We start from the raw sequence: 21,331 nt of genomic DNA, 5'->3' as shown, positions 1-21,331 counted from the left end.
ATGACTCGTCCAAAAATAATAATTTCCCTTGAAACCGTACAAGAATAGATGTCGTGCGACAACTCTTGCTTCACGTTGCTTCACATTTTTGCATCGAGCACACGGACACAACAAAGTTTCTCTTTCTTTGTAATCTTCTTGATTACACGCAAATTGAATAAATGCATCAACACCTCCAAGAAATATTTCAGAAACCTGATTACTCTCAGAATCAATTCTTTGATCCATCCATTTTCTAGATTGAAAGTAGAAAGACATTTTGTTCTGAAAATTTGAGAGAAGAACAAAAGTTCTAAATGTCACGGTATGAAGCGTATATATGATGCGAAATAGCCACGACAATGCCACGAAATATTCGTGGCTCCCTTACTCAAAAAGCATGTATAGCCACGAAACAGCCATGAAATAACCGTGGCTATATCCCATTTCGTCAAACGATTGGACGTAACACTTTCTTTTTGATGTCGGCACAAAAAAACAAAATGGTGCCACGTTTTATTAGTGGCAAATTCGTGGCTAAGTTATACAGCCACGAAAATTTCGTAGCGCTTCCGTGGCTTTCACCTGCCGCGCTTTGTTTCGTGACTTGATCGTGGCGTTTTCAATTTTACCGTGGCTTTTTACGTCTCGTGGCTTTTACGTGGCGGTTTCGTGGCTTCTTTTAAATAGCCACGGTTTTTAAGTGGCACTACAGTGGCTATGCGATAGATTTTTACTAGTGCTATGTTTCTGTATTATTCATAAACATAAGGAGCCCTTTATATATTGGGAATTACACCGTCATAGAATAATGGAAAGGCTAAAGAAAGGAAATACAAATATAGAAAGAGTACAAATCATAATCTAATAAGGAAAAGGCAAGATGGCGATTATCTCTCTCTCTCTCTCTCCTCACGGTCGATTCTCTTTCTCTCTAGCATTGGGCCGGTTATGAACCGGGCCGGTTATGGACATCCACAATGTGATTTATAACAAATAGTATGTTTTGTTGTGTTTCTTTTTGTACAAGGAGTCTCTTTTTCCATTTATTTCCAATTTAAATGCAATTATGCAGTGTTGTTGAGTTACTTCATATTTCGTTTAACTTATTTGTAAAATAGTAAACTGTTATGAAAGTCAGCCGAAAATGTTGAAAATATAAAAGATGTGGGGTCTGATGCACTATTTGCACAGTGAATTTCTTTTCTATATATATGAAACCCGAATCTGATTGCGCAGACGGCGAGGTGTTCTCGCCGGAGTTGCCATTTTCTGTCACAACGCCAGCAATCGTCTATCCGGTTACCGGTGGAGCAAGAGAAGTAACCTAACCTTCTCCGCATGGTACTGTTCCGAATGGTCCTGAAACAAATCAAAACCGGTTTAATCGAACCAAACTTATCTCAACGTAACTATTAAATTAAACAAAACCGGGGCAATGTTCGTAGATCGATCAAGTAAAACATCTTCTTTTTTCTTTTTGACTCTTGTCTCCTCATCAATTTTCTCTGATTCAATATAATATAGTCTTGATGATCCAATATAATAGTCTTGATGATAACTGAATGATACCCCAGAAGTCTTCATTTCCTTCAATTGGATCATAATATGTCTTTTGGGATGTGTGTGAATTGCTTTTTTGTTCCAAGGTATTATCTTTACGGATTCCTTCAAACCTTAGGATGTGTGTGATGGTGAATTGCTTTTTTGGCAGTCATGTTTTGATGATACAAAATAATTTTAACTAGTAAGTTAAAGATTATTATTATTATTATTATTATTATTATTCTATTATTTTTTGGTTTAAGGTATTGATATTATGAAATCGTCTTCAATGTATTTTATTATTTTCATCTAAACTAAAAGAGTTATAAAAGATGTAAAATTCATGCCAATATATGTTTCTAAACTTTCATTCTTTTATTTCTTAATATTTTTCTTCTATGGAAAAAATAACACTTTCTATTTACAGAAAAATAGAAATGAATCAAAGTAGATTGTATTTTATATATAATAGCATTTAGAGAAATAAATAAATGTTAGTTGGAAATGCTATATTACTTTATTTAGTTGAACATTAATAGATTTTTATATCAGAATAGTACCTCAGTTCAAAGTCATGTTGATTTTTTTCTTTTATCAACTACAATCGTATATTAAATCAAACTGAGTTGTTATAAATCTCTTATGTATTGAAATATATGTTGAGTTTATTGACTAAATCTTTTTACTATAGCATTCTAAATGTTATGATATAATTTTTTTATTCAACTAACATATATTTCTTACTCTAGTGTATGTCTTTTGAGGAAGAAACAACAATATTCTATATTCAAAATAAAAAATAGAAAATTGCTATTTTAAAATATACTTTGGAACAAAATTTATTTCTATTGTTAGTAGAAATAGCATTTTCTATATTTAAAATAAAAATAGAAAAAGACTATTTTAGAGACTAAATAAAATTTAGTTCTTATTTAAGAGGAAAAATGATAAACGGGAGAAGAAATTAAGATAGAAACATATATATTTCATAGAAAGTTCTATATGTTTTGTCTAGTACTTAATTCTCTTATCCACGATGTAAGAAGAAATTAAGATAGTAAAAGAGGAGTCCCAACTTTTGTTTGCCTTTATAGATACATCAAATATAAGAGAGTGGTTAAACAAGAATGTAATCATACAACTTTTATACTACAGTTGAGGCAGTTTTTAAATGAAGCCTCAACACTCCAATAGTGCGATTGCCATGTATAAAATGCAAGAACCCAAAAGAAGACTAATGAGCAAGTATTAACACCGGCGACCACCTCTGCAATTAAGAGCACCAGCATTAGAGGTAATGACGCCAACAAGGGATGACGATTTGGCTGCCAAACTTGAAGCTCTAGCGTAGCTGGCTCCACGTCCTGATCCAGAACGTGTGAAGAAAGCACCGTTTAGAAAAAGGTCTCCTTCTGATCTCCAGTTCCAATGCTTCCATTGCCAGTGCCCTGCATAGTCTCTCTTTGTCACCTCTTTAGCAAACCGGTTTCTCGGAGCAAGATATCTGTTTCCTTGGCTATTGATGGTGGGACTAGCACTGCCACCAATTGCATACATCTCCCAGTGTGTGTAGTCATTGTTCACTACATGGAAGTATCCATGCCTACACCTACAGTAAAAAAACGTTTCATCCTTTTGACGATTAAGATGATAAATCATTCAAAGTATTGTAGAAACACAAATTCTACAATAGAGCAAACTGAATAATTAAAAAGCATTTGCATAAATAAATCGATACAATATAAAAGAAAAAAACGATTTGTATAGATGAGTTCCAACAAGTATATTTACCTTGGCATCCTCTGAATAAGACCTCTACCAAAATGGTTATAAGCAATAGTAACCTGCATCACCTTGTCCCTTGTGTAAGTATCACTATGCCCCAACAACATAACCTCGTTATGGTGCGTAAAGTAGTTAAGTATCAATAAGCCCATCAGCGCAACTAGAGAGCGAGTTGTGATCAATCCAAATATGACTCGACCCAAAGATCGAGATCCCATCACCATCAGCCATCGTCCTCCACCCATAATGTGACGGAGAGCTTCTCACCATAGCGTTACCAGTAGGTTTACAGTCATGAATATGTATCCCATGTATGATAATGTTCGTCACGTATTGTATCGTGATGCATGCACCGTTAGCTATGTGGACGTTGACGCCACGACCATCTATCGTCTTGAAGCTGTTCATGATGAGTTCTTGCTTCAGTGTTATGACCATGTCGCGTTTGAAGACGATCCAGAGAGGCTCTTCTTGGATCACGGCGTGACGGAGTGTACCCGGTTTAGGGTTAACCGGGTTATCGTCGTTAGGGTCGCTTACTACGTAGTAACGTCCGTCTCTGCCGCCTATTGCGTTGCGTCCGAAACCGATTGAGCAGGTGGCGAGGTGTTTACGCCGGAGTTGCCATTTCCGATCACAACGCCAGCAATCGTCGATGGGATTCCCGGTGGAGCAAGAGAAGTAACCTAACCTTCTCCGCACGGTACTGTTCCGAATGGTCCTGAAACAAATCAAAACCGGTTTAATCGAACCAAAATTATCTCAACGTAACCATTAAATTAAACAAAACCGGGGCAATGTTTTTGGATGGGCCACATAACATCAAACTATAGAATATCTGCGTCGGTGGGCACATTCGTTGATTTTAAATATATGATGTAAATAATCGTTTAATAAGTTTCACATTATTGGTTATTTTGTAACGAGATAAGACTGAAACTATTGTTATTCTGAGTACAGTTATCATGAAAGAACTGGGAGAACAATACACGAGGCATATGCATGGGCTTGTCGCAATTCGCTGCTCCTAAAGATTAGGCGTTTGTTGGAACATTTACACATGTTTTCGGTTTCATAGCAAAAACATTACATATGTTCTTCTGGACCAATGTGTCTTATAATTCCATAAGATTTTCGCAAGCAATTATATTTACTACATGTGTTTTTTATATTTACCGTTATATTTTATTTATATTTTTCAACTATATGATATGGAGCATTGCATTTAATGAGAAAATAGCATCTAAATCCAACTCAACTACATGATGGGTTGATGTTGTGGTCCACCCAGAGAAGTCTGAAACGCTCAGTAAGAATAAGCATAAAGAATTTATATTAACTACTAAAGTATATATATATATATATATATATATATATATATTTTTTACATAAGCAATAACATATTATTATATTGTTTGTTTTATATCCACAATAGAATTATCTTTATATTTTCTTTACACTTAATATATGTTTGATAGATTTAGTAATATTATATCTAAAACCACATTAAAGTTCTATACAATATTTATTATATACGCCAAATAATATACTAAAATTAATATAAATGTCAAATTTTAAAAATAACAATTAATGTCTATACATTAAAATCAAATATTTTTCTTATATTAGAATAAATATATCTTAAAATAAGAAATCTAAATAAAGAACTTTTTGTAAATTAATATTTCTATAAATTAATAAAATTTCAAAATCCCAACATTATTAATTTATAGAGGTTCTACTATGATCATATTACGTTCGTTTTCTCCTGTGAATGGGAACCAAGAAACTACTTCTAGTTTTTCATATGAAAATACTTATACAAAAACTACTATACTACAAAGCAAAGTATTCTAGTTAAAAACAGTTAATTGTATTATAGCATTTGTGAAATATTTGACCGAAAAAAACCCGAAAATTAAAATATTTTATGGAAAATTAAAATATTTTACGGAAAATTAAAACTCTTCCATTTTTTTGAAAAATTGTTCTAGTTAATAACAGTTAAATTGCATAAATAGAAATCTTTATCTTTTGTATGAATGAAGAAATAGATAAAGTAAAAAAGATTTGTCAAAAAAAAGGATAAAGAGAAAGTAGGAAAAAAAAAGAATCGTGGTCTATTGGTTGGCCCTATGGATTGAACCCTTTGACCAGAATGTATAAAAATTCTTACACAAGCACCATGTGAGCTCTGCTCCACATAAATACAAGTTACCTGTTTTTTTAATTCTTTTTATTTATTTCTTAATTATTTACAAAAGAAGATCACAGGAATCTATCCAACCAGACGTCACGAGATGCTGGTCCTTTAAGAGTTAAACTTTAACTTATTGTTTTACCAACTACCCAATCGCAATAGATCAAACAGAACGCAATAGATCAAACAGATGATTACTGTTTAATTAGCAAACATACATTACATTATCACACTATTCTAATAAAGCTAGAATTAAAAATTGAAAGCAACATAAATACTCACATGTCCACCATGGCAGCTACTTCGTCTGGATTCTCAACTGCATGTTCATGCCATGTTTCATTGGACCTGAAACACAATTAAATAGTTCACTATATTAAACAAAACTATAATTACTATCTCTAAACCCGAAATGAAACAACTCAATAGCATAAAAGCAATATACTCAAGCCTCGAGAACCACTACTAATATAGAAGTCTTGGCGTGTTGCATTTACCAATAATAACAACACACTTTTGTTTGAGCACACGGATCTGTTCATGGTCAATAAAAAGATCGTAAACTACAAGAATTTTTAGATCTGTAATACAAAATGAAGCTATACTGATCAGTAGTTCAAAGAAAAAAATATGGATTCTTTGGAGCTTCAATGCTATTTTCTATGAAGCAGATCACGTAAAACAGTTGACCCCAAACTGAGCTAAGAACATTATATGTAATAAGCAATTAATCGATGATACCTGGTGGAATCGACGCCAGCAAAGAGCATTGTTAGGAGTAATGCTAAAGCAAAGAGGACAAGTACTTGCGTGGTAGCCATTGTTCTTGCTCTGTTTTGTGATGTTTCTTTGTCTCTGTCCGAGCCAGAGGCTTTTGTCAGTCTATTTTGTTGAAAGAAGAAGAAGTATGAGAAGCGTTTAAGAATGGGCTTTAGTGGGAGGAGTTATTATATAAGAGAAATCGGGAGTGACATGGCTTAATTAATTATTTAGAACATAAAACTCAAAATAGCTGGATAATGACATAAATTTTTCACCATAGTGTTAAGAGTTATTGTTTCACATTTATAACGCTCAAGGTTGAAAATGTAGGTGATGCGACAAGAGACAAACTATACAAACAAGAAAATAGGTTGTACAAACTCGTTCTTTTTTCAATAAAAGCTGCAATTCTAATGAGAATCAATACTATACATGCAAATATTTCACATTTTTTATATTCTGTACTTGCTAAGAAAACAATATATGTTTTACATAACATACATTTCAGAATTAACACAATGTATCTTGTTCTATTGTCAGAAAACTACGAACATGTTAAAAGGTTTAGTGGTTTATCCTACTTCACACCGTTAGATGATGGGCTCAAAACTCTGCAATTAGAGTTCAGATGTTGAGAAACAAATTTAAAATAATAAAAAACTGCCAAACAAACTGATTATTTAGAACTATTGGTACATATATTGTTTCCTGAATCTGTGGTACTAGTGATTTATTTATCAAAAATCACGATTTTTAAATCAGAAACTCCATAATTTGATTATACAAATAATTGCACATGAACCACTTTTTTTTTTGTTCAATGCCTAATCAGATTAGGCTAATCTTATCCAAATTTTTACTGAACAGAACAAATCTCGCTTTTTTCTACTTTGCATCTTTCATCTCCAACTGCTTTAAATATTCTCACTGGGCATCTCCCTCTCTCTATCACGTGCGGTAGGCCAGGTGGATCACGTGCCGAGCGGCTTGTCATTCATACACGTTCTTCTCATAAAAGTCTCCACGTCATTGTTTAACGTATAATAAATGTATATATCTGTTCGTCGGCGGCGAATGTCCGGAAAACACGCCGGTGATGAGCTCAATGTGGCAGATTACACAAACTAACCAATCAAGGTTGCGTGAATACCTTGAAAATCATCATCGTTTGTATATATTTGCTAACGTTTTTTAAAGAACACATTAAAACTCGGCCACAGTTTAGTATGATGCCAATAAAGAAAAGTTAAACAAATTAAAGGAAGAGTTTTATCAACAGCTAAAATAATATGTTAATATGTCACAATTATATAAAATAGTATACATTTTGTCACTGTATATTATATACATTTTATTATACTGATTGTCGACAAAGAAATTATAACAATTGAAGTTAGGATAAACAACTTTATAACCAATTCTAAAATATATTACTTATTTGCACCCAAAAAATCCATGCTAAACAGTTTTACGAGTATTATATCCACAAGAAGTATTTTTTATCTTTAATTCACGAAATTGTGGTGGATGACTATATTTGCTGGTTTCAGATCTTGATTACTCCTCTTTACTCTGCTATAGAGTGTTTGCCTACTATTTACTGGTTTCAGATCTTGATTATCACCACTCTTTTGAAACCAACTCCAACTTCCTTATTACCATGGTTTTTGTATTGTTGCTGCTCATGTGTTGCACGGTCAGACTTTGGATTGGAAGATTACTCTACAGATGATTCGCTCTCTGTACAATTCAAAGGCTCAGCATCTTAGTGTCACAGCGACCTTGCTATTGTAGACACTGTTACGATTGTTATTCATGCACTAGTTGCACTACCAATCACAAACATTAGATCACTGAGTGTGTTCTTTGTTGCCTATGGCGTCATTCCTCTGCTTAAACCTAGTGTTTTCGAGATACGAGGACGTCTCTGCAATGTTAGTTGTTTATGTATAATGATTACTTCTATCTTTGTGTTTCTGCTTGTCTTTTGTTGCAGCAAATTTGTTAGCAAGTATGGCTTTGTTATCATCTTTGTAAACAATTCTTCTTCTGATGGAGATTAGTTATCTATAAAATCTTGTTTGATAAAAAAAAAGACTATATTTGCACCGCATTAAAGATCTTGAGAAAACTTGCAACCATTAATATGCTAAAAATGGTTTCTTCTATTAGTCAAACTTCATAACTGAACTGAAGGACTTCAACATTTGCTATTATAAATGAATTGCACAATGTTATGTAAAAGGTATGGTATAAAATTATTATGTGAAGTCCAATATCCATTAAGTTACAAAAAAAAGAGAGTCCAATATCCATTAAGGTCCATGCAAAAAATTTGGATGCCTGAAAAGTATATCATGTTTCGTCAAAATGTGATGTGGATGTACATATTGTAATTTTAGATTTGAATATCTACATATAAGAAATGTAATATAAATATTAAAAGTGATTTATCTATTCATTGTATGTTATTTTTCTGGTAAAATAACACACTATATATTTAATATTTAAATTTAATGCATAAGATTTATTTTTAAAAGTTTTATCTAACATTTAATAGAAAATATTTTTATTTTTGGTTTATATTTTATTTTCGTGAAAGAAATTTGGATGGGCTATTAACATGTACGATACCAAGTATATATATCGAGAATCCACAAATTTGGATCTAAATAGTTATAGCACAGTTTTGATGATTTCAGATCTCTTCCAGCACTAGATGTATAAATAAAAAATCGTAAGAATGCTGTATATGATCACTATTATTGAATAGTGTCAGAAACCAATGAAATGCATGATTATCACAATCTCTGACAAGTTTTTTGTTGCCAACGATCCTTAAGAAGTTTAACGCAACTTAGCACATTAACATATATGTAGGTTTGGGGTCATTGTAGATTTTCTTAAATTTGAACCGAGTCAAGTAGTAGCTTTTAGTTTTAAACACAAAACAAATAGTAGTAGTTTAATTATAGTCAGCGGCTGGTATATTTATCGTTTTATTTTTATAAGGTTAAATATCATATCACTAATAATATACAGAAAATGTTAAAAACTATACAATATATATCTAAATAAGCTCCAATTTACGCTCACACAATCAGTTAATTCATTAATTTCCACATGTTGGACAAAGACAATGATTAGGCTTCAAGACTGACCAACATTAATGTTTAATGCTATTATGGAAACAATGCTCCCTCCGTTTTTTTTTAATATAAATCGTTTTAGAGAAATTTTTATGCTCCAAATTATATGATGTTTTCGGTTTAATTTATTAACAGTTAATGTTATATGACAAATAATAATATGAATTCTATTTTATTATTGGTTGATTTGTGGTCAGGTAAATAATTAAGGATGTTTTTATTTAGAAAATATAAAAAATTAATGATTTTCTTAATCTATGCGTATAATTCTAAAACGACTTATATTAAAAAACGGAGGGAGTATTGAATTCGCCCAACAACGGATTATGTCATGTGTGAGTGTTTTTCATTAGCGCTGTTAGTTTCATGGCCGCTGCGTCTAGCGTCTGCGGCAAGAAAACGGAGATTCCAAATGTGAGACGCCTGTGTAACATAAAGTGAACCACCACTGACGCCATTAATTTCAGTGTATCTTTCACTCATTATTAATTGCCGCTGCGTCTGGAAAATAGGTTAGCGCTAACCTTCACCGGTGTTGTTCTGACGTAATGAAAAGTTAATTTTGGATCGCAGATGCTAGATGCAGCGGTCATGAAACGAACAAGGTAATTATCTTGTATAACATTTTGTGATTTTCTTTCTTCATTCAATAGTAAATTACTGGATAATAATAATTGACAGTTAAAGTCATCAACTTATAGGTCTTACATAGTCCAACGTCCACATGAAAAATATCATCTTCTATTCAATGCAGATTAGCTTCTTCGTGTGGGCATTATAATTGTATACATCCACGTTAGGGCGACTCTCATGCAGAGTAAGAAACATATATGCGACTAGAAGTGTGTCAAGTGTGAGAACATCAATGTACTCTGTGAAATGTGGGCACATTCGATATCTTTTCCCACTGATCTAACAATAAACCCTTACATTACAAATGGAGGGATAGATCAAGACACTGATCGTTACCATTCTCACTAGTCACCACGTTATAGTTATGATCCAAATCTGGAACAAGTTTTTGACCAAAATATTCTCCTTTGACATATCTACTTAACGCGACATGAGCACCGTTGGATCTGAAGATAGGATGGTCAGGATGAGGAGCTGGAAAGCAGCCAAAGGAGGTAGAAGATGGGTAGCTTAAGATGGCCAATTGATGTGGGGAAGGAGAAGGAGAAGATAACAATAGAGGTAGCGTGTGAAGAAAGTCATTGTTGTTGACGAAATCGTAAGCCCTCTTGGCTCTTCTTGCAGCTGTTCTCTCCTTCTTGTGGGCGTTCTGGTGGCCTCCTAGGGCTTGTGAACTCTGAAACTTTCTTGAACAAAAGAGGCAGGGGAATACTCTAGAAGATGTGTCTTCGTCTCTCTTGTTCTCTTCTTCTTCCTCCTCCCCTTCTTCTACTTGATGGTGATGATGATCATCTTCCATTGTCTGTTATCTATACACAACAAAAAGGCAGTAAACATAAGATTAACTTCCAATGAGTGTAAAAACAATATGGAGAGTCAACCCTAAACTGAGAAATGATGAAAAGGATATGAAAATGTATATACCTTGAGAAGTGAAGACTAAGAGAGAGAGAGAATGTGTGTGTGTTGTGTGGACTTGAGAAGATGAGTTTAAAAGGGCAAGGGAAAAGAAGAGAAGTCAAGTTAAGATGGCGTTTGAAGAGAGTTGGAAAATATGAGGAAGCTGAATCTGTGAGTGGATTCATTAGTGATGTTACTATTAAGTGTTCTGTTCTGTTGCAGAGCCAACTTTGGGAGCAGGTTCTTTTACCTGTATGGGCTTTGAGAACAGAGAAGATAAGAGAGAGTCAGAGATAAAGAGAATGGTGCATGTTGATAAGAAGAAGAATGATTGGTGAGAAAGAAATAGACTTTTGAATTGGGAAATGGAACTTATTTTTCTTGGGTCTTGAGATTAGCAATTTTGTTTGCTTTACTTCTTCTTTAAATGGAGCTCTTGCTTGGCATAATAAGAACGTTCCTCATATGTCAATGTCGACATTGCCTTCAATGAACTTAAGACTTCTTCATTTGTCTTTTAATTTGGCACATATAAGGATCATATGATTATATCCTTTAAACACGTGTAACTGAGATACATCAAGGACATTAATCTTTTAAACAAGGACTAGAAGTCTAGAATCCTGATGCCAAAATATGTGTAAGAAAAAAGGAAGGATGCTCCATAACTTGAAAGCAAATGGGTAAACTGTGATGATGGGTCCTGCCTGCCTGCCTGACTGTTAGCACCGCCCACTTCCCTTGCAACTTGTCTCCACACCTCGTTGGCTACTTCTCATTCACACGGCAAAAATGTAGTAAGCCATTGGGCTTTATGTTTATGGATTTATCTCGGCCCATTTAGCTTTGCTCCTATTTATATTCTCCATTCCCCCAGTTTTAGAATTCGGACATTTGTAAATAACAATGAATCTAAACCAAGGTCCAAGTGCGACAAAACCTTGAAGTTACACTTGTAGAAATCTTGTACACATTTGATGAAACTTTTCTTTGTAATAGATATAACAAAAAAAAGTTAAGTAACAATACCGTTAGAAGCAAGAAAGAAAGGGAAGGGTAGGTAGCATGAGACGATGAAAAGACATTTAAGAGGAGGTTAGGTAAGAAGAGTGGTGGAGGAGCAAAAGAGTATGTGAGTAGTGTTAAACTCCAAAGCCACGTCACTTCTTTCTCTGTCTCTCTTTTGTTTGTTGGTTAAATTTAATTTTGAACATTTGGTGTGGTAGCTGCTAGCCTACTAGCTAGCTACCATCTTCTCTTCTCTCAACATTTGCATATATGTTCAACATTCTCTACATATATACCTACCTTTTGTGACTCTTAATTACAGTAGAAGGGTCTTTTACTAAGCTCACTCATCACATCCGGTAATTTTCTCAAGCTCTCTCTTATTATTTTATTTTTTCTTGCTAAGAATGTAGATATCATTTAAAGAAATGAACTGCTTAGGTATTACAAAATGTGATTACAAATTAGAAAACCTCTTTCTCTATATATTTTTTTTTTTTGCCGTCACCTCTTTCTCTATTATGTTATTACAATTCTTGAATCATGCAATCTTTGCACACTATCATGGGAAGCTACGTGACTAAACTCCGTTTTGTTTGTATCCCAAAACTGATGCATGTTATGAGATGGCATATTCTATTTGTAAAGCTATTTCTTGGAGTCAGTCCATTTTATATTCTTTATATAAGTTTTTTCTTCCTAAACAAACCATATTCAAGCAATCTACTAAAAACATGACGTTGTTGCCTTCTTTCTATCCAAAACGGCCTGTAGTTTTTCTTTTCCCACGTGTTCGTCAATGAATCTACTAAAAGCATGACGTTGTTGCCTTCTTTCAACTCAAAACGACGTGTAGTTCTTTTTTTTCCTACGTGGCTGGTTTGGCGCTCATTGCCGTGTCTAATCCCGTCTCACCAGTAACGGCGAGAGGTTCTGTGGGGGAGAAAAACATGAAAAAAGAGACGGACCTAACTGTAACGCCGTTAACTTCCTTTTTTTTACCAAACGACAAGACAAGGTTGGCAAAATAACAACCAGCCAATCAGACACAGAGTGGGCAGAAACGATCAATCGAGAATATTGAGGATCCTCAAGCCTTCATATACTTACAATGAGTCTTCCTCATTTCAAACAGAACAAACCCAGTTGAATTTTCCCAGAAAGTTTTCTCCTTTTTTTCTTGAATTAAGCTTAACAGTGAGAAAAGATGGAGAAAGCCACTGAAAGGCAGAAGATTCTGATTCGTCATCTCAATCCACTTTCTTCTTCTCCTTCTCTTCCTAGCATTAATGATAATAAACCTACTCTTCTCTCCGTAAGTTTAGTTTCTTTAACCACGAGTTTCAGTGGACCTTCGAGCTTCAAATTGCGTTGACATTTTTCATTAATGAGTAAAAAGACTAGATTTTGAAACTGTTGGTGGAACTTGTTACTTAGGCTGTGAACTGTGCTGCTGAGCTTTCCCCAATGGCTGCCTTCGGAGACGACGTTGTGATCGTTGCGTAAGTCACTAACTAACCAACTCTTTTGAGTTTTACTTCACTTTCTTGATTCTTCCTTGACCTCTCTCCAGGGCGTATCGCACTGCCATCTGCAAAGCTAAACGTGGAGGGTTCAAAGATACTCTCCCAGATGATCTTCTTGCTTCTGTTCTCAAGGTAAAACCTTACCTTGCTTGTAGTGTACTTTGAGAGTAAGTATCTTGTTTCTTATGTTTTTTGTTCTTTGATTAGGCTGTGGTGGAAAGGACGTCTTTGGATCCAAGTGAAGTTGGGGATATTGTTGTTGGTACCGTTATAGCTCCTGGCTCTCAGAGAGCCATGGAGTGTAGAGTAGCTGCTTACTTTGCTGGCTTTCCTGGTAAACTTAAAACAGATTCTTTCTTACAGCAAAAACATCTGTTGTTGATTATAACTAAACTTGTGTTTCACCTTTCTTTTACGAGCTAGACTCTGTGCCAATCAGAACTGTCAACAGACAATGCTCATCAGGACTACAAGCTGTTGCTGATGTTGCTGCTTCCATCAGAGCTGGATATTACGACATTGGTAAGAAGACACACCTGTAACCAGACTTAACCAGATTGACTCTCTCTCTCTCTCTCTCTCTCTCTCTCTCTCTCTCTCTCTGCCTTGTCTATGTTGTTAACTGCACAGGTATTGGTGCTGGAGTTGAGTCCATGTCGATTGATCACACTGCTGGAGGTGGCTTTCACACAACAAACCCGAGGGTCCGTTATCTTTTATCTCAATGAATGTGTTATAAAGTAACTCAACAACAGAGTTTTGGTGATGATTTTGTGATGGGAACAGGCACAAGAGTTTCGTGGAGCTCGTGACTGCTTGCTTCCGATGGGCATAACTTCTGAAAACGTAGCAGAAAGATACTGTGTCACAAGAGAAGATCAAGACATGGCTGCGGTTTGCTTTTCCTTCCCCCTTGTTACGTACTCTTGTCTCTTATATTCTCATACTGATTCAGTAAAGAAACAGGTGGAGTCTCACAAGCGTGCAGCAGCTGCAAACGCGTCTGGTAAACTAAAGGATGAGATAGTTCCTGTTGCGACTAAGGTAGAAACAAGAAGCTCCAAACTTCCTTTTTTGGTTAGAGCTTTCTCTATAAACAATTGTTCTTGAGACAGATTGTTGACCCTGATACAAAAGCAGAGAAGCCAATTGTTGTTTCTGTTGATGATGGTGTACGTCCAAACTCAAACATGGCTGATCTTGCAAAGCTGAAGACAGTCTTTAAACCTAATGGTTCAACCACAGCAGGTGAAGAAAGAAGTACTTACCACCTTTCACTGACATAAGTCTGATCATAGATTGAACCATTTGTGTGTGTTGAGTAGGCAATGCTAGTCAGATTAGTGATGGTGCTGGAGCTGTACTGCTGATGAAGAGGAGCTTGGCGATGAAGAAGGGACTTCCCATTCTTGGAATATTCAGGTGAATTGAGTATAGACAAACTTGTCAAACATTTTAACAGTTCAAGAAAAAGTTCTGATGCCAAAAACAATGCAGGAGCTTTGCTGTTACTGGTGTGGATCCAGCTGTAATGGGTATCGGTCCAGCTTACGCCATTCCCGCTGCAGCCAACCTTGCAGGACTCAAAGTTAGCGATATCGATCTATTTGAGATCAATGAGGCATTTGCATCTCAGTATGTGTACTGTTGCAAGAAGCTAGAGCTGGATGTGGAAAAGGTCAATGTTAATGGAGGGGCCATTGCTATTGGCCATCCTCTTGGTGCTACAGGTTACTACTACTCCCACAAGCTTCTCTTACCAGTTGTTAACATGTAGCATGAATACAAGCTAACAGAGTCTATCTCTATGTTCAGGAGCTCGATGTGTTGCGACATTGTTGCATGAGATGAAACGGAGAGGGAAAGACTGCCGCTTTGGAGTTATTTCAATGTGCATAGGCACTGGTATGGGAGCCGCAGCTGTGTTTGAGAGAGGAGACTCTGTTGATGACTTGTCCAATGCGCGTGTGGAGACTAATGGGAGCGGTCACTAGAACAAGGTTGAATAAGGACAAGCAATGAAAGCACTAAGTCAAATAAAAAAGTGTGAAGCTTAAACAGCTCTTTCACATTGTTGAACAATGAACAATTTGTCATTCTGAGTTTAAAATGTATCAACTAGTAACTTGTGAGTGAACAAAGAGTCAAATCTAAAAAGCAAAGTTACATCTTTCACCACACAAGTCTTTAACATACTAATCAATCCTCTCACTCTACATCTTCTGGAGCTCCACCAGGCACCAACTGCAACACAACAATTTTCAATACAGGTTTCTTAGCATTTGACGATTCAAATGGTTTTAATGTCATCAAAAGTTACATACAAGTCTTAAGAATTGTCAAAGCATAAACGAGTAACCAATTTGTTGCAAAATCCTAAGCAGATACAAAACAAGAAGCTTTTTAGACTTACAATGGCGATGTTGTTGCCGTTGAGGAGAATCTGATCAAGCTTTGTGACCCGACTTCCTTCAGCTGTAATCTCACTGCACAGAGTGAGACATGCTTAGTTAGATACTTAGTCAAGAAAATGGCAACACCACGAATCTTTGAGTTCATATCTACAAAGCAGCAAGTTCTTAAAGCATCAAATCACTAACACACACACACAAATGTTCCACTCTAAAGAAGAAGATATGATCCTCACGTCATCTTAAGTCTCATTCTTCAGCAAAGCAATGAACTTTGAAGGAGATTGATAAAGTAGAATGTTTTGGAATCAGTTAAAAGTAAAATTGAAATTTGAAACTGATATATATATATATATATATATAAACAACTACTGAGAAACTTAGCACTGGAGAAACCCTAAAATGAGTCTAAAGCAAAAAAGATCTGATCTTCAAGTCCTCTTAAAATGTCATTCTTCAGCAAAGCAATGAACTTTGAAGGAGATTGATAAAGTAGAATGTTTTGGAATCAGTTAAAAGTAAAATTGAAATTTGAAACTGATATATATATATATATATATATAAACAACTACTGAGAAACTTAGCACTGGAGAAACCCTAAAATGAGTCTAAAGCAAAAAAGATCTGATCTTCAAGTCCTCTTAAAATGTCATTCTTCAGCAAAGCAATGAACTTTGAAGGAGATTGATAAAGTAGAATGTTTTGGAATCAGTTAAAAGTAAAATTGAAATTTGAAACTGATATATATATATATATATATAAACAACTACTGAGAAACTTAGCACTGGAGAAACCCTAAAATGAGTCTAAAGCAAAAAAGATCTGATCTTCAAGTCCTCTTAAAATGTCATTCTTCAGCAAAGCAATGAACTTTCAGTGGAAACTAATTAAAGTATAATGCTTTTGTACTCAGTTCAACGTCAGTAATGAAACCCTAAAACAGAGAGAGACATACTACTCGGTGACATCCTCAAGGACCATGTTGACGTAAACGTCGAAGCCTTTGAGAACACCGACGAGCTCCTTGTCTCCTTTCATTATCACCCTTATCTTCGACCCTATGCACCTGTCGATTAGCTCTGCACCCACACCAAATAATTGGGGGCCAAAATCTTCAGATCCGGTTCTTCGATTTGGCTCTGTGTAAAGTGACAAGAAAGAGTGGAAGGATACCTGATGGAAGAAGCTGCGAAGGATTGTTGCTCGCCATTACGAAGAGAGTAGTGCGGCAAAGTGAGAAAGAAAGCGTTTTCGATTTTGCTCTGCTTCTTCTCTTTTCGATTTTAGGGTTATTGTTAGACGACGACGACGACGATCGTATAGTGGTTTTTACTTTCAAGAAATACGCGAGAAGACCCTCGAACTATCTATTGTTTTGCAAGATCGACCTTTAACTATATAAATTTTGTAATTAAACCTTCCATCTAATTGAGGCAACGTATTGTTTTACTGGGGTCAAGTTTGATAATAACTACATTTTACAAATGACAACAATGTAAAGTTTGTTTCATCAGATTAAAAAAATACAAGTTTTTTTTTTTTTGAAAAAGAAAATCCATATGTAGACTCTTCTAGTTAGAGCATTTCCCTTTGTTAAAAAAAAAAGGTCAGAGCATTTCCAGTAAAAAATATTTTATGAGTATCTCAGAATTTTTAAAAAGAGTGACGAATCATTCAAAGACAGAATTGTAGATACTCCTGAGTTACTTTTATATAATAATAATATGTTAATTTTTAAATATTTCAAAAAAAAAATTAGCTATTAGAAATTAAATACATAATTAAAATTAGTTAATATTGAAATATTCTAAGTTCAGATACTTACATTAGATACTTTTGCAGTGGAATTGCTCTGAGAAACTACTTCTATCACTGCTTTGAAGTGCAGCTATATCATTAAACTATAAAATGGATAAAATAATTTGTGTATATAAATCTTTGGTCCAATACTTTGATTCAAGTCTTATTTATGATTCTAAAATAAAATATATGAAATTTGAATTCCAGAAAATGATTTATTATCAATAAAAATTAACAGGAGATTACATATAAATTTTGTTTAATATGATAAAAATAGAAAATGTTAAATATGAATTTTCGTAGAACAGTTTGATCTAGTAGTACGAATAAGACAGAGTACACAAGTCTTCATAATGCAAAGTAGATAAAGTAAAGTAGATAAAATAGATTTTGGTGTCTCTGGATGCACTTTCTTGTCCCCCTTCGTGATTCGGAAAAGTCCTTGTGCGGAAGACTTCAACATAAGCTTTGAAGCCCTGGCTGGTTCGTCAAACTCTTGACCGACATACTCTATTTTGAGGACGATGGAGGGTCGCCGGGTTCGCAAGTCGACCACCGGGGATTAGGATTTCACGCAGGATCTGGTGAAGCGTTCTTGTCGACGTCAGATTCCCTTTATGGGAAGATAATGATATTTAATATATATTTCTTTTTTTGAAAAAAGTAGATAAAGTTGTTGATTATTTTGTAGATATAATAATTTTGATAATAAGTTACTTTGAAAGAAAAATAAAGCTGATCTGTGGACAAAGATAGATCAACTCTTCATCATCTACACTTTATTTCCACGTCGATCAAATTCTTTCTTGATATAATAAATGAAAGGCCCTAAATGAAAACTATCCCAAGTAATAATTGAAAGAAGATAACGGGACCCAAACCAGTTCAGTGCAAGTTTGTTAAAAATTGACCCTATTAACACGTTTAACAAGTCTGAAGATGCTCGAAAGCAGATCCTTTTTTCAATTCCTAACGTTTACAATGAATTAATTGTGAAAACATCTATCAGACTCAGATTCAGTGAGTGAGAACCGGGTGACGGATCTGTATGTGTTGGCGCGCCACATGGTGAGCTCACTTTCAACAAACGTCTTTTTGACGAGCTTTATCTATTATTGTGTTACAAGATTTTTGTATCGAAATTGGTATGATTGATAATGTAATAATGTGTTATCTTCATAATTAACCCTAAGATTATTCAACTAGAAGGTGAATAAAAAATGTTTCCAAGGAATCGAACAAGTTGTAAGTATTAAAATGGAAGCATCTCTAGAGAATGGACCAAAGTTTCTTAATATAAAGATAAATATAGTATGGAATCATATTAAACCTTCCATTTAATTGTATGCAATCACCTTGACGCCAGCGGCAGCCTATTGTTTTACTGAGGTCAATGTGATAATAACTACCTTTTACAAATGGTCAATAAGTTAAAACTTTTAATATTTCATAAGACTTTTTTTTTAATAAATAGAAGTAATTCTCTTTCGAAAATATTTATGGTCATATATGCAGGTTGGATTCGGATAATCCATTCGGATTCGATCTTGAGTTCAATCGAGTTCCGGTTTTTGGGAGTTTGAAATTTGACCATATTCCGCTATTTCAAAATTCGGTTGTTTGGACTTTCTTAGGTTCGGTTCAGATATAGTAACACATCATAACCCCATATGAATATGTTTCAACTTCAGGCTTTCGGTTATGCAAATACTTGTTTGTTATTTAAAAATACACATTTTAGTTTACAAACTGGGCAAATATAAACAATTTACACTAATAAAAACTTGGTGGCATGATTCAAATTTGTTGTTAAGAGGAGAAATACATATATAAGTTAAAACTAATAACTCTATAAACGTAATAAAACATTATTTAAACTTCAAAATAAGACAACGTTTTTAAAATTTCAAAAACAAATATATTCATAACTCAACTTCAAATGCAAGTGTCAAAACATAAAAATAGCAATACTAACCAAATACCAAAATATATATTTGGATATTTATTTGTGATTGAGCTTGGCTAGATATGAGTATTTTTGAGATTTTGAATTTTTCGTGTTTTTAGATATCCATTTAATTTGGGTTCGGGTAAAACTCATAATCTGAAATACCATAGAATAAGACTCATTCAGTATTTATGTTTGATTCAATTCGGTTTGGATTCATTTTTATCGGATCGGATTTAATTCAGATTTGGTTTATTTGTCCAACACTAAGAGCATGTACATCAATGAACCCCCTATTGGGGTTCATATGTATTTTTTATGTATTTAATTGTGGGCTCGTGAACAGTGTTGAACCCGGCTCAATTGTGCTCCTCCATCAATGAACCTCAAATCCGGGTTCATAAGAATAAAATAATATTTTTTTTTAAAAAAAAGAAATAATTTTTCATTTAAAAAAAATTATTTTTAAAGAAACTTACTAAATATTTTACATTATTTATGAAAAGTTTTTATTCAATACATTGAAAAATCATGAACATACAAAGATTATTCATCACGATTACCAAAATTTTCCCAAACATTTTCAACTAAATCAGCTTTCAAACGCTCATGTACGCCTGGATCCCGAATTTGATTGCGAATGTTAAGCATATCGACATTCACACTTTCTCTCGTTTTCACCTTGGCACTTCGGCTAGATTCTCCTGACTCGAACTCAGATGTATCAGCTAGAGTGTATCCGTGTCGTTCGTCCTCTACTATCATATTGTGCAATATGACACACGTTCTCATTATCTTTCCTATCTTTTCCTTGTCCCATTTTAGAGTAGGGTTTTTTACAATTGCAAACCTCGATTGCAAGACTCCAAATGCCCGTTCGACATCTTTTCTGACGGATTCTTGCTTTTCTGCAAATTTCTGGGCTTTAGGACCTTGAGGAAGCGGGATGGATTGGATAAATGTTGCCCAATTAGGATAAATTCCGTCGGTAAGATAGTAGGTCATACGATAAGTGTGGTTGTTGACCTTGAACTTCACTTTAGGTGCTCGACCTTGTAAAATGTCATCAAAAACTGGTGACCGATCAAGAACATTGATATCGTTTAGGGTACCTGGTAATCCGAAAAATGAGTGCCATATCCAAAGATCTTGTGATGCCACAGCTTCTAAGACAATCGTCGGCTTTCCTGAACCACGTGTGAACTGACCTTTCCAAGCCGTAGGTCAGTTTTTCCACTCCCAATGCATAAAATCGATGCTGCCTATCATCCCCGGAAACCCGCGTGCCTCTCCAACGTCAAGTAGTCTTTGAAGATCTTCTGTTGTAGGTCTTCTTAGATACTCATCTCCAAACAATTGTATTATCGCTTCCGCAAAATTCTCCAAACATAAAATTGCAGTACTTGCCGCAAGTCGGAGATATTCGTCATTGACATCTCCCGCTTGACCGTATGCCAACGATCGTATGGCTGAACTGCATTTTTGAAGTGTAGAGAGGCCGTTCCTTCCATGACCATTTCTTCGTTGCTGAAAGTATGGAATTTCATTACCTAGGCGTTCGACAATGCGAAGGAACAAAGACTTGTTCATTCGAAAACGCCGCCTAAACATGTCGTGTGTGTATGTAGGATTTTCACTGAAGTAATCCTGCCATAGTTGATTGTGTCCTTGTTCCCGATCTCTTT

The 21,331-nt window shown here is 34.8% G+C and overlaps 4 protein-coding genes across 5 annotated transcripts; 1 reads left to right on the top strand and 3 right to left on the bottom strand.

Annotated features, from left to right (window-relative positions):
- Positions 1-2,588: 2,588 nt before the first annotated feature.
- Positions 2,589-6,481, bottom strand: LOC106320315 (probable pectate lyase 20). The gene is given in 5 exon segments (XM_013758677.1): positions 2,589-3,133; positions 3,316-3,444; positions 3,446-4,030; positions 5,792-5,857; positions 6,251-6,481. Coding segments are annotated over 5 exon segments (1,221 nt in total). The 5' UTR covers positions 6,331-6,481; the 3' UTR covers positions 2,589-2,772.
- A 3,852-nt stretch (positions 6,482-10,333) lies between these two features.
- On the bottom strand, positions 10,334-11,490 carry LOC106320326 (zinc finger protein KNUCKLES-like). Its single transcript, XM_013758683.1, has 2 exons — positions 10,978-11,490; positions 10,334-10,862 (listed from the first exon to the last, which is right to left on the bottom strand). The coding sequence occupies exon 2, from the start codon at positions 10,850-10,852 to the stop codon at positions 10,352-10,354; it is 501 nt and encodes a 166-aa protein (XP_013614137.1). The 5' UTR covers positions 10,853-10,862; positions 10,978-11,490; the 3' UTR covers positions 10,334-10,351.
- Positions 11,491-12,204: 714 nt separating this feature from the next.
- On the top strand, positions 12,205-15,662 carry LOC106327682 (3-ketoacyl-CoA thiolase 5, peroxisomal). 2 transcript variants are annotated; one of them, XM_013765909.1, is made up of 12 exons: positions 12,205-12,320; positions 13,399-13,463; positions 13,535-13,619; positions 13,695-13,821; positions 13,911-14,009; positions 14,118-14,191; positions 14,274-14,381; positions 14,454-14,531; positions 14,603-14,735; positions 14,813-14,909; positions 14,985-15,217; positions 15,303-15,662. In XM_013765909.1, exons 2-12 carry the CDS (start codon positions 13,429-13,431, stop codon positions 15,479-15,481), a joined length of 1,248 nt encoding a protein of 415 aa, XP_013621363.1. In that variant the 5' UTR covers positions 12,205-12,320; positions 13,399-13,428; the 3' UTR covers positions 15,482-15,662. The 2 variants fall into 2 exon arrangements, with proteins under 2 accessions (XP_013621363.1, XP_013621362.1); XM_013765908.1 differs by lacking the exon at positions 12,205-12,320 and adding an exon at positions 12,918-13,276.
- On the bottom strand, positions 15,520-17,276 carry LOC106327683 (sm-like protein LSM5). Its single transcript, XM_013765910.1, has 4 exons — positions 17,072-17,276; positions 16,854-16,977; positions 15,901-15,973; positions 15,520-15,731 (listed from the first exon to the last, which is right to left on the bottom strand). The coding sequence occupies exons 1-4, from the start codon at positions 17,106-17,108 to the stop codon at positions 15,696-15,698; spliced, it is 270 nt and encodes an 89-aa protein (XP_013621364.1). The 5' UTR covers positions 17,109-17,276; the 3' UTR covers positions 15,520-15,695.
- Positions 17,277-21,331: the final 4,055 nt, after the last annotated feature.

Source organism: Brassica oleracea, chromosome C2 (genome assembly GCF_000695525.1).
Source record: "Brassica oleracea var. oleracea cultivar TO1000 chromosome C2, BOL, whole genome shotgun sequence".
NCBI lineage: Eukaryota > Viridiplantae > Streptophyta > Magnoliopsida > Brassicales > Brassicaceae > Brassica > Brassica oleracea.
The sequence above is the reverse complement of the archived record's forward strand: the minus strand, read 5'-3'. Positions and strand labels throughout refer to the sequence as shown.

Coding starts and splice junctions, on each gene's coding strand:
- LOC106320326 (XM_013758683.1), bottom strand. CDS start 10,852: ATGGAAGATGATCATCATCACCATCAAGTAGAAGAAGGGGAGGAGGAA.
- LOC106327682 (XM_013765908.1), top strand. CDS start 13,169: ATGGAGAAAGCCACTGAAAGGCAGAAGATTCTGATTCGTCATCTCAAT. Junction 13,620..13,694: donor TTCTTGCTTCTGTTCTCAAG/GTAAAACCTTAC, acceptor TTCTTTGATTAG/GCTGTGGTGGAAAGGACGTC. Junction 14,910..14,984: donor CCCATTCTTGGAATATTCAG/GTGAATTGAGTA, acceptor AAAACAATGCAG/GAGCTTTGCTGTTACTGGTG.
- LOC106327683 (XM_013765910.1), bottom strand. CDS start 17,108: ATGGCGAGCAACAATCCTTCGCAGCTTCTTCCATCAG. Junction 16,978..17,071: donor TTCGCAGCTTCTTCCATCAG/GTATCCTTCCAC, acceptor GTGTGGGTGCAG/AGCTAATCGACAGGTGCATA. Junction 15,974..16,853: donor CTTGAGGATGTCACCGAGTA/GTATGTCTCTCT, acceptor CACTCTGTGCAG/TGAGATTACAGCTGAAGGAA.